The 12,645-nt window shown below is 43.9% G+C and overlaps 1 protein-coding gene across 1 annotated transcript; it reads left to right on the forward strand.

The window, feature by feature from the left end:
- Positions 1-694: 694 nt before the first annotated feature.
- rnf114 (ring finger protein 114) lies at positions 695-7,384 on the forward strand. The gene is made up of 6 exons (XM_035159089.2): positions 695-896; positions 1,754-1,904; positions 2,677-2,783; positions 5,083-5,197; positions 5,295-5,402; positions 5,493-7,384. Exons 1-6 carry the CDS (start codon positions 757-759, stop codon positions 5,556-5,558), a joined length of 687 nt encoding a protein of 228 aa, XP_035014980.1. The 5' UTR covers positions 695-756; the 3' UTR covers positions 5,559-7,384.
- The last annotated feature ends 5,261 nt before the right edge of the window (positions 7,385-12,645 follow it).

The raw sequence follows: 12,645 nt of genomic DNA on the forward strand, positions 1-12,645 counted from the left end.
AAAACAAGAGATAACCAGTGAGTTGATCAACTGTTCGAGACTCACGGCTTGGCCAAAAAAAGAGACCAAAAACTCTGGGGGAAGATTATTCCTCTCTGTTACATGTGCCTTACATTTTCTTCTCAGAAAATGGCTCAAAGGCTCAAATACACATGAAAGTGAAGTCTGAGATCACATGTCATTAACACGTTGTGGACACGTTGAGAAAACAGGGTGATGACATGCGATCAATGTGTTGTTGAGGCATTGAAAAATCGACACGTAAACAACGTGTAAACAACTGCCCCATATAAATAACCTGTATGTTATCGACCCATATTATTTTGATATTTGATCTTTGCACTCTGCACTATTGTCTTCTGGTTATAATTAGGAGTTAAATGTTTCTTGTCCACTCTTGCACATTTTGTTTACCGTTGCTCTGCTGTCTTGTACAGTTTATTTCTGTTGCCCATGGTGATCACGTTTATTTTGATAGTTTCTGGTAGTTAATTGTAAGTCTATTTGTGTAAGTACACTGAGCGCAACTACACCAGAGTCAAATTCCTAGTATGTGTACACACACATGGCAAACAAAGCGGATTCTGACGACGGGCGGTCAATGTGTTGTGAGTTTGCGCGTGGAAAAAAATAATGCACGTGCGTTTGAACCGTTGCGCTCTCCGTACCCCGCCCTCGCGCTTTAAAACAACAGAGCCAGCCGCCGGTGACGTCACGGGGACGAGCGGTGGGCGACTGATCCAGTGAAGAAAAGAAATGGCGATGCTCGGAGGCTTCAGCGCAGCTCAGCACAAGAAGAACGTGTCGGACGGCGGCGGCGGCGACGTGTCAGAGTTCGTGTGTCCGGTCTGCCTGGAGATCTTCGACAGTCCCGTCAAAACACAATGCGGACATACGTGAGTATCTTTGCCTTTATCTCCGATTGGCACCCCCTCCCTGAACCGACGTCCACCAGCAGCGATGCAGTCGTACGAGCAGAGAATAAAGCGACACAAAGCTTGTTTACCAACATGTCGTGCAGCCACACTCACATCACACCCTCCCCGCGTCTGTCTGCCTCTATCACAACCCTCCGATTCTCTCCTACTCGTTTTAATGTTGGATAAAACCATTGGCAGTTCGCTCAATCAGTTTCAGTTTTGTTTACACCGACGAGGAGGCCTCACCTGGGAGTTGTAGTTCAGACCTCCGCTGCTGGAACTCGTTGAGTCGTTCGAGAGGACTACAAGTCCCTGCGCCCTCTTGAGGTGGGGACTTCCCATCTGATTTACAGGAAGCTCTGGTCTTGAGCTGTGCAGGGATCATCCAGAGCTAATGTCAGTATCCAGTTCCCCATGTCAGACAGTGTTTTGTTCATGGCAGCACAGAAACAGTCACAACAGATCAAGTTAAAGCCGATCACACATGATCAAGTGTCCAGGTTCCCATGATGAGTGTCCCACGTCCGTGTTGCTCATAGTAACATCGCTTTTAATGTTCAGAAACTTGGGATAGGCCCCTTCCCACAAACCAGACTAGCTTAGCCTTTCAAACATCCGATCCTGGTTTTTGAACATTATTGTTTGTGAGATTGTGATAAAACAAGACACAACCGCACACAGATGATCAGAAACCTGGATAACCTGCTTTCTCACGTTCCATGTTAACGTCGTATCCTGAGAACGAAACCAGTGTAAAGCTCCGACACTAGGGCACATGATGCAAACACAGTCGCTTTATTCATCATCGCACCATTTCTCTCATCTTCTATCAGGTTTTGCCAGAGTTGTCTGCAGGAGTGTTTGCGACCACAGAAGCCCGTTTGTGCTGTATGTAGGGCCACGCTGGGCCAATGGACTAAAGCTGCTGACCTAGAGGCCCTCATCCAATCGTCTGTGGCAGCTTGCAAGGGATGCGGAGCTCAGGTATGACCTTTGCAAAAGCTGTCACAAGGTATGAAGCCGTGCATCTTCCGGTCCTGCAAGAACAATTCAAACCTTGTTCAGAGAAATGAATGGATACAGTGAACAGAAACGGGAGAGTGCTTTTACTTTGAAACAGGCGCAGGAAGTGTTGCAAATATTTATGTTTTTGACATTCAACAGATAAACATTGACGCTGTGGTGAAAGATCATTTTCACTGTCTGTTTTGCTGTGAACCGTGCGCGGTACACAGAGAAAATAGGCGAGACCCCGACTCTAGAAGAGCAGCACGGCTCTCACGGACGCTCTAACCTGATAAATGGTAAATGGTCTGTATTTATATAGAGATTTTCTAGTCTTAATGACCTCAAAGCGCTTTAGAGTACAGTTTTTTTTTTTTTGCCACTCACACACACATTCATACAGTGCATCTATGGGCAGCACATTTTTTCTATGAGGGGCAATTTGGGGTTCAGTATCTGGCCTAAGGACACTTCGGCATGCAGATGGGGACGACTGGGATCGAGCCGCCTTCTGGTTAGAGGACGACCGCTCTACACCCTCAGCCACAGACGCCCTAATGGATGCCGAAATGAAAAAGCAAGACGTTCCGCATTGCACACGCGCCGCTCACACGGCAACCATTGACATCATAACATGACATTGATCCTGGACTGCCGTCTTTATATTCAGTTCAAATCACCTACGTGAGACATGTGGCATGATGTTGGTCATACAGTGGTAGTTACTGATATGTGTTCTCTCACTCTTCAGATTGGCCTTTCTCAGATGAGAAGCCACACAGCTGCCTGTTCAAAATACCAGGATTACATTGAGGAGGGGGTGAGGACCACTGCCCAGAGCCAGCCTGCCATCATCAGGTGATAGAGAAAACACGACTCTCAGTTGCTTGACACTACACACTACACACTACGCTATCATGACAACAACGTTACTGATCTACACTTGATGTGCTGACTCAGTATCTGTAGAGATGTCGGCATGAATCCCTCTAGCAGCGCCGCACGCCGCTCTACAGTGAGGCAATCGTACGAAAGTCTAGGTTACAGATCTTTTATATTATTATGAGAAGTATAACAGCTTTTCGGAACAAATTAGACTACGGTGGGCCGTCAGCGTCTCTGTAATTAACAGGAAACACTGCACACACATTTAATTCGCTCGCTCTCTAACAAATCCTCCACTTTGTTGGTCACCTCCGCTCTCCTCTTGAGAAATGACTGCTCTGATTTGACTCTGCCGCTGCTTGGAGCAGACACATTCACTTTGTAACTGCACAGACAAACTAAAGTATTTATAACTAGTGCTTTACAAAAGAGGGTATTTTTACTTTTTGCCGAATGTGGGAGCAACTGCTGAAACACGAAAATATATTATACATCATTTTTTTTTGCATCTGGTGAGCCTTTTGAACTCTTACATCTCTTGCTCAGACTGGACTCCTGTTTCATCTCCTGTGTTTCATGTCTCACTGATCTCTGAAACAACACTTCTACATCAACACAAGTGATGTCAGCCTCCCTGTGAACATATGTTTCGAAGATGAAGCGATGCATTGTGGGATGTTTTTGGGAGGCACAAAGTAGAGGTGGTTCTGAGGCCACTATATACTGTGTATAGGGAATACTGTAGATTTTACACAGGATTTAAACACTCAGAAAACTGTGTAGTCACCCAGGTGACCCATTTCTACGTTTTATTCATTTCACAAAATCCCTAATATGATACTAAATACGTCTTACTGGCATAGTTTAGAATCTGTATAATATTTTTCTCACCACCCTTGTGACCTTTTATAGTTGTTTCACCCAGTTAGTTGGATTCATTCAGAAAATAACCTCGCTTTGCTGTAAAATAGAATTTAGCCAATGGATGTGCGAAATGACATTAGATTGTAAACGATTAAAATGTCTCTACGATCTGCTGTTACAGAGAGATCGTTAGATCGGCTCTGACCTCATCTTAAACCACACGTATGCTTGACTCATCCACCCATCACACACCCAAAGGAATTATTTTGTCCGATTTAGAGACACACACCCGCATGAACATTCCACCCCACCTTTACTGGTGATAATATGGTAACAAATTACACTTGCGTCCGGGCCTGCGTGCCTGCAGCGTGCCTGCAGTGGAGCTGCATCGTGAGGTTTCTGGTCTATACATATATGCAAATATATGCCCAAGAGACTGTAATTCTTTCACCTTACATAAAAACCACACATGCTATTTTTAAGGGAACGAGCGTATCTGACACGCTGTGTACAAATGCTGCCAGTTTACCTGTTTCAAATGTAAGACCAAACAATACAAATAAAAACAATTATTCCCCCAAATCCCAAAGTTATTATAATGTCCCCAGTTCAATAACTTATATAGTCTAATAACTTAGTCCCATAATGTAAAAGTATCAAAACAGAGGTTTTATGCAGGTGTGCGTGGTGAAACGTGGCAGACAGAAACACAAGAATATTCTATGTAATCTCCCCACCACCAGCCGCCAAGAAGATTAGTCCTGGTCTCAAAGTAATTCCCAAAAGTTCTCCAAGGTACAAGTTATAGGTAATAGTTCCAGTTCTGGAAGTAATCCTTTGTTGTGCTTTCATCAGGATCCGCCCCGACCAATGGCCCATCACGTGCATGCGCGCTCCCTGAGGGACGTCACTTCCCCATTCATAATATCAGAGAGAGAAAAAAAACCTAATTAAATAAAGATGGAAGTCCATTCCCATATCGTATATAATCAGGCCTCTGTCAGACAATCAATGTAAACCTACAGGATATATTAGGTTTAAACTCTCTATACTGCTACCTCAAAAACACAGAATGTGAAGAGACTGGTTCTTCTGAGGATCTGTCTTAAATAAGCTGATTTACAAAAGTCTTGTAATTGAAAACTACTTTACTAAAATCTATTTGGCGTTACCGGTCTGTTATTTGTTACCTTGTGGGGCTGTATTTTGATCCTGCCTGAAAAATATGTGATATGATATTTTTGCAATATCGCCCACCCCTACTTTAGCCTCTTATATAATGACATAAATCTTACATTTGTGTTAACCAGTATTATGATTCATTTCATTACAACCAAAGTGCCACATTCTAAAAAAGCATTTTTTATCATTAATACTTTCTCTTTCCATCTAAATGTCTTTCTAGTCCAGTGCCAAATCGCTACACCTTCACATGCCCGTACTGCAACTGCCAGAACCTCGATCAGGACGGCCTGGTCGAACACTGCACTTCCCAGCATTCTCGAGATACACGCCAAGTAGTAAGAAATCAACATTGCATTGTGATTCAACCAGTTGTTCTCAGTTTACAACCGGAAATGTTTATGTTGATGTCACTCTCACTTTGTGTCTGTTCAGGTTTGCCCCATCTGTGCCTCAATGCCCTGGGGGGACCCGAACTACAGGAGTGCTGACTTTTTCCAGCACCTGAAGATCAGACACACCTTCTCCTATGATACCTTTGTCGTAGGTTAAGCCCCTAAACACTATATTGAGTTTCTGTTTTTATGTCATTCATCAGTTAACTTTTTTTTTTTTATTATCTTGTATTTGCAGGACTACTCTACAGATGAGCACACAATGATCCAGGAGGCTCTACAGCGCTCCCTCTTGGACAACTAGAGCGTGAGGACCAACCCATCAGAGCAGGGATCCAGTGACGTGAAGGGTAGATTGTGAAGTCTTGAGAAGACCAAGCAACACACTTAAATCATCATTCGTCGATCATAAGGTTGTTGGTACTGTATTACTATGGGTAATCAGTTTCACAGGGAATTGGTATTGTAACTATGAATCTATTAGGTTTATTATTCAGATAATAAATCAAGCAATATGGTTAAAGAAGCATATTGTACTGTTTGATTTAGGATACAGTGTTTCTGGTGTGATAATCTTTTATCTTCCCCCATGAGTTGAGTCTGTAGATTTGATAGTTTGTTGAATATCTATTAAACTATGTTTATTGAAGCTGTTCATCGATGACATGTTGGTGTCATATAGCCAAAAACTTCCAAAGTTGTGATTAAAATCAATACTTGATGTTATGAAAGGGTTTGACCACTACGTGGCTAACTATTGCCAGCAAACAACGAGCTTCACTCAGTGAAGTCATCGGTCAAGTGATGTTAACGGTAATATATAATAAAATACTCAAGAGTGACGATGCATGTTTACTCTCAAAAGAGAAGAGGGTTTTTTTATTTTTGGTTTATTAGCAGATGGAAGCTCTGTGTTTTTTTTATGTTGTGTCTGGGTGACGTGTGTGTGAGAGAGTATGTGTTCTCTCTGTTTTCAGAGATCTACTGGAAAGAATAAATAATACAAGGGTCGAACAAAGCCTGAGATGGCTGTTTGCTTTATTGTAATGTTTCTCCCACATGTCTTTGTGCCTGCTGGTAGATCTTGTTTCTGACTTCCAAAACGCATAGGGCTAATACTTCATCCAGTGAACCAACCGATACAAGTAGAACCTTCAGTGTCTCGTAAGGTCAGCGCCTGTGATTCTCTCCGTTTTATTTGGTGAGAGTTTCTCTGCATGCTTGTGGCCATAGGAGGGCAGTAGAGTTCCACCGTTCTCTGGCAGGTCGGTGGATGACAGCGCCTCCCGGCTCGGTTGCAAGACATAACTCAACACAGATTTCATTCTAAAAACAATGTCCTCGGCTCAAATGAGTTGTTCTACTTTTTGGGTTTTTTTTCAAATGCATTATACAAAACTGTCACTGGTCTTTTGAAACTGAGGATTTGGTGGAGTTACATGTTATAGTTTTAGCAGAATAACCATTACTTCACCTTTTTAAACAGTTGATGACGTGATATGACTTTTACTGTACCTACTGTTGTGTGTTTTTTATTTTCATTTCGATTGTCTCGGATCCTTCTTTCAAAAAAACAACAAAAGAAATACAAAATCATCCTTCTGAACATCACTGCCAACGGCTGTGAAGAAAAAAAAGAATTGACAGTTTTATTATTTGTGTCCTTCCAAATACTGGCGGCATGTGATGTAACGAGAAATTTGTCTGACTTTGCTTTTTATTTGAGCTAGATGTGTGTATTTTAATTTTTAAAATGAGAAAAAATGTCTCTTGTTTTACATCAGTGTTGTTTTCCAATAACTTGTAATTGCCCATATACAGTAGCACAAGTCTTCACACACGGATGCATTGCATTTGTCTTCGACCAACAGGTAAATAAAAACTGCATTCACCCAGATCAAGTAGCTGTAGAGCAGAAACTTAATGCCTTCTCACTTTAGTCTTTGGTGCCACTTAGGCCTCAATGTCCGTTATTCTCCAGTAAAATGTGTAATAATTTCTGTATGTGTTTCTCATGTATGATGACCTCTTTTTTTTTCTTTCTTTCTTAATATATCTCTCATTCTCTTGTCAGCCCTACTGTCAGGGGGTGCTAAATCCTGATAAATTAAACCTCTTTAATTATTTAAACCCTGGCCCCAGAAATCAGGCACAGTGATTTATACCTGTGTGTATGAGACTTGTGGGGGGAAGAAACAACACTCGCTGCTTTGATGGATGACCAATGTGTGTGTGTGTGTGAAAGAGAGAGAGAGAGGGCAGTTAAAGGGAATGTAATGTCATCAGTTGAATCTCTTGATTTGCTCCACTGTCATAAACGGGGGGAAAGGGAAAAAGGTGTGTGCTAGTGAAAAGAACAAATTGTGGAATCTATTAAATGACACAAGCAATACACAAACTTTTGTCGATGCATTAGAAATCAGGACGACGCTCTTGTCACACCTACGATGATCTTTGCAATGTGTTTTTTGCACGTACTTGAATCCGTGCTAAGTTAATGATGAAACTCAGGCCCTTCGGTGTACATTGTCCACAGGGAGAGAAAACCCTCTCATCTCCATTCGTTTCCTTTGTGCGCCTCTTGTTTCTGTAATTACTGTAGTTAAATGATATTACAGTCTCTCACCTTTAGCTCTGCGGAGAATCTCACCCACCAAACTTCTTGATGTAGTCCCCCCACCCATTCTTCTCTTTATCCCCCTCCCCAATCAGGTTTTTGCTCCTGGCAGAGAGAGGAGAGATGTTAGCTGTGAGAGAACTAACGAGATACTTGAGTGCTTCTGGGCAGGAAGGAAGTCGAGCTGAAAAATATGGCAGAGAGAGAGAAGTCTTTCTTGTCTGTTTGGTGGCGGAGCTAAAAAAGAAAGAAAAAAAAAAGCAGGGGAGAGGGGGGGCCAAGGTGGGGAATAGGAATAGGAAGAAAGAGGGAAAAGGGGAAGACAAGTGAACACATTGAATAAAAATTTCATAAAGTTCAGCATGTGGTTTCTTTGATGCGAGCAATAGATGGTGTGCGCAGTCTGCAGGCTCTGTGGAGGCAGCAATTAATGCTACATGTACCCAAAGGCGCAGTGCGAGAGGCGTGGGGACGGTGGCTGGTTTTAGAAGTGTGTCGCAGCATCACTCCACCTTAGACACCCCTTCACCCAGCCTTTTGTTTTCTTATGTGTTTAAACCTCCTCCTTCCACCCGATTCAAGGCGCTGTGAGTGAAATCCATGCATCCCTGAACTTGTGAGTTCGGGGCCTCCAGCTGTCTCAACTGATTATTGGCAAGACATTTGAACACATGAAACTATCATAAGCTCCGTCAATATTTTTCTTATATTGTTGAAATTGCACAATTCTGGAGGCCCCGGTGGCCCCGTGCACACTCAGACTCCTCTCTGTCTGTCTGCTTGTTTTTGCCAGCAGTCCTCGGACCTTTCCGTTTGAACCAGGTCCAGAGAGATGTTCTTCCTCCTGGTATCACACGTATCACAGAGTACATTCTGCAATGAGTCACCCAAGAATAACCTTTTGGAATATCCATCACCTGGTGCTTTCAGTGCAAGGATATCTAACAGAAAAAGAGTGAAATGTAGTCTTGTGTGAAACATGGAAAGGGTGACAAAGGACGGGAACTCCTGAAATGCCTGGAAAGTTCTCTCTCTCTCTTTTCGGTCGATCCCTCTAGTTTTTGCTGAGGCAGGTATCTGTGATGAGGTGTGGGGCGTGTGGGAAGAGCACTGGGAGTTTGCTCACGGTACAAAATTCCTCAAAGTAAGGAGAAACAGGAAGAGCGGGAATCCTGCCGCCCCGGCGCCGCTGCAGCTCGGCAGGCCAGTCCTCTCTAATGTTTGAACAGAAAGCGCCAGTGGGCTTCCCTGACATCAATCCTGGTTCTACACCAACTCTTCTTCCGCTTTTAAACTCTTAACAACCAAACCCCCCCGCCCACCCCAGCCACACACACACACACACACTTCTTGTGTTGCTATAGCCTAAGAGCGACGAGTCTTAACTTTGATTTTATAATGCCTGCAACCAACATGGCCCTGTATCAGCTGAAGTGAAACTTGCACATTGTGTGTGTCTGCCCTCTCAAATACCACAGTATTATGCCAGAGGTACTCAGAACTGCAGGGATAACACAGTTTATATTTACACTTGTCTTTAACACTATACTCTGTGTACTTTACTATTAATAAATTGCAATATGTTGGGAGAGAAGAATCATTATTAGATCTGTTTTGTTGAAATTCAACCAAATGATCCAGAAGCTTTACTTTAGTGGCTGCAAATAACGTGGAGGTGAAACTCTTTGCACCAGTTTTTTCGTGGCCTTTCTGAAAGCTTGGAAAGTTCTCAAAATCCCTGTTTCTGCAGAAATGTTCTCCTGGAAGTGAAAATGAATATGAAACACATTGATAACTATCAGGAGAATTGCTAATCATTGCATCCTCATTTATTTATTTATCTATTTGAAATCTGCACTGTACTAATATTTGAAAGTTAAGCCCTCTAAGGTGTAAGCGAAAAGTCCCTGGTGTATGTGGATGTGTGTGCGTGTGTGTGCGCTCATGCACTGGTGTGTGCGCTTGTGTCACAGTGGAATAGCTGGGCCAAGTGAGTCGAATGGATCTAAATATTATCCCCCACCCTCTCTCTCTCTCTCTGTGTGTGTGTCCCCCTGTAGACCAACTAAGATGTGTGTGTGGAAGAGAGCGAGGCCCAAGGCTATTATTCTCCCATTAATTTTTCCATTTGAAATCAAACCTCGGTGGGGGTGCATGAGGGAATCAGAGGAGGGGGGGGGAGAGGACCACAGTGGGCTTAACCTATCATGGTGGGGGGGGATGTAAAATGTTGGTTGTATTAGCGTTATTGTCCAATAGGGGAGGCAATTTCACTTTCAAAGGAAGCCTCTGTTTCTGCAAATCCCTGAGTCGTCATCCTCGTCCAGAAGGCCCTGAGAGGAAACACGCTGTTAAGACACTATTGGAATTTTTGGTTTGAAGGCTGCACAGTTATGAAAATAGTTGAGGACAGAGTCATACATTTTCAGCTTTGATTAGTTTGAGATAATTATGTGTTCATCAGGTACATGAACCGTACACTCGCACCAGCACAGTCCTGTGAATGTTCTCGTTCTGTCTGTTCCACTTCCACTGCTACAAACTTTCACTTCACACAAATACCCTCACATCTTTATATTCCTCAGCATTAGATAAGACCTGTTGACCTTCACTCCTCCCCCCGGTCTACCCACGCAAACACACGCCTCCTCTACCTCACGCTTCCCTTTCCAGCCTCCTTCAATTCCAATCACGACTCTCCACGCCGTCTTTCTTTGAAAAAGCGCCAGTGCTTGCTAATCTGTCAATCACATGTTGTCCTGTTGTGGCAATGATAAGGGGTGGGGGGGGGCCATGGTGGTGGTGGGCCGTACACCTCCAGCAGCTCGCGGCTCAGAGCAGGTTGATGATTAACCAGACAGGTACTGAGTCAAACTGCTGACAGCAGAAACACACTGACAGCTGATTTGGAAGACAATGGTCCCGCTCCCTCTACTTAACTTGTCACGGCAGTCAAAGCACCTTCTCTATTAACCTCTGACGTATCTGCAAAGATGGAGGGAAACACTCACGTGCTGCATTTCACTCAGGCACTAATATAAAAACTTGTATTGCTGAAGATCTTTAGTTCTTGCACAAAATAGTGATCATACCTGTAAGTCATTAGTTGGCCATAAAAACTGAAGAATTAAATCCTGATGAATTGTTGATTCACATGAAAAATGCAGCACAAAAATGTTAAAACGGAACTGATTAGTAATCTGAGAAAGTTTGTTCTGATGTGTGGTGTTTGATCAGAGTTTTAGAAAGTATACCAGTAAGTATAACAGCATATAAAGTATAATAGTATAATGGGCATTATTTAAGTACTGTAAGTTGTTATTACCTCCCCAAAGGAGGTTGTGTTTAAAGTGCCGCTTGGTGAAAAGTTACGCAAACACCAGTGAACTGATTTCCATGAGGGTCGGAGCATAACCCAAGAAAGAACCTACTTAACTTTGGAGTGGAATCTGGACCAAGGAATTGTTGTAACTTAAAATCTTAAAACAGGGCGTTATAGCCTTGGTGGAGGTCTGTGCTCTCCTTTACGGCTTACTCTCTTCTAGTTGTGATAGGACTTTGAATGGCGTCATCCTAAGATCAACTTTGTATCCAGGAGTAGAGGCTGTAGTGTCAGAGCCATGACGGCGCAAAAAAAACTCCAAACCCAACGTTGCCTTGTCTCCCGGATTAATAGTCCAACACTTCCCAATTATTAACCGCCCCTGTAGTGTACCATTCATATTCACGGCCATTTACCTCCCTCCACTTCCTGTGCTTTGTGCCCTGTGTCTTTATAGGATGGGAATGGATGACACAGGCAGATCTGTCAGTCAAAACGCCAGCCGCTCCCCCAACCAGCAGTGATTGCCCGTAGACAGCCGTCCATACACCTCCACTGGCTCTGGTCCCTTCTCAGCTCAATGAGTAACTAACCTGCAGGTACTGAATCAAACTGCTGACAAGCATGTGGAGGGGGAGTGGGTGGGTGGGGAGGCGGGGGCTGTGTAGGTGGATGGATGGAAAGACAGAAAAGGAAGGGTGGTGGGGGGGGTAAAGATGACAATGGCATAATTTTATACCCTGCACCTTGGTGACGTAACCTTAAAATTTTCAACCCCAAAATAGGATGTGTACCTTTCCCATCTGTCCAGCCACGGCCTCAAATTCCCCTTCTTCCCCCTCATTTCTCCCTCTAAGTGATGGGCTGTCCCGCGCTCATCTTGTCTTCTTAGACAGATGAGTGCTGTCAGCGCTGCCATCACTGCCCAGCTAAACATTAATGACTCTCTTGCCTGACAAGTGTTGGCGGGGAAGAGGGGAGGTGAAAGGGGGACGCCTCTGGACAAAACCAGGGATGAAAAAGGAGAAGTGATGGCTTTATCTGCTTGACAGATTCCCCTTTGTCTCTCTGAACTTGCGTATATGTATGTGTGCCATCAGCAGATTCTTGGCTCGGCGTGACGGTTTTATTGCCCTGTTTTTCCCTCGCCTCAGAGGAGCTGGACCTCTTTGTATTCCCACTGCCCCTCATCCTTCCTACTGGCATTGCTGGCATTCCTTCAAGTATCTGTGCAATGTGCGAGTGTGTTGGCGCTGCTGCTTATTTGTGGGTTTGGCGCGTGCTTCCTTCGTATCCTCGTGTGCGTTTCTTGGGGAGAGCATCCTGGACTTTGATGTTGGCAACGGTGATGGTGGTGACGGTGCAGGTCACAGGGAAGAGTCGTCCCAGAGGGACGGGTAGTGAGAGGAGAAGAGGATGGAGAGGAGGGGGGGAAGCTGGAGAGAGGGAAAG

The sequence above is a fragment of the Hippoglossus stenolepis genome, chromosome 6, assembly GCF_022539355.2.
Source record: "Hippoglossus stenolepis isolate QCI-W04-F060 chromosome 6, HSTE1.2, whole genome shotgun sequence".
Lineage (NCBI taxonomy): Eukaryota > Metazoa > Chordata > Actinopteri > Pleuronectiformes > Pleuronectidae > Hippoglossus > Hippoglossus stenolepis.

What these genes read in the sequence shown, in the direction of transcription:
- rnf114 (XM_035159089.2), top strand. Translation starts at nt 757, where the DNA reads ATGGCGATGCTCGGAGGCTTCAGCGCAGCTCAGCACAAGAAGAACGTG. An exon ending in AAAACACAATGCGGACATAC is followed by an intron (nt 897 to 1,753) that starts GTGAGTATCTTT and finishes ATCTTCTATCAG; the next exon opens with GTTTTGCCAGAGTTGTCTGC. An exon ending in AGCCAGCCTGCCATCATCAG is followed by an intron (nt 2,784 to 5,082) that starts GTGATAGAGAAA and finishes ATGTCTTTCTAG; the next exon opens with TCCAGTGCCAAATCGCTACA.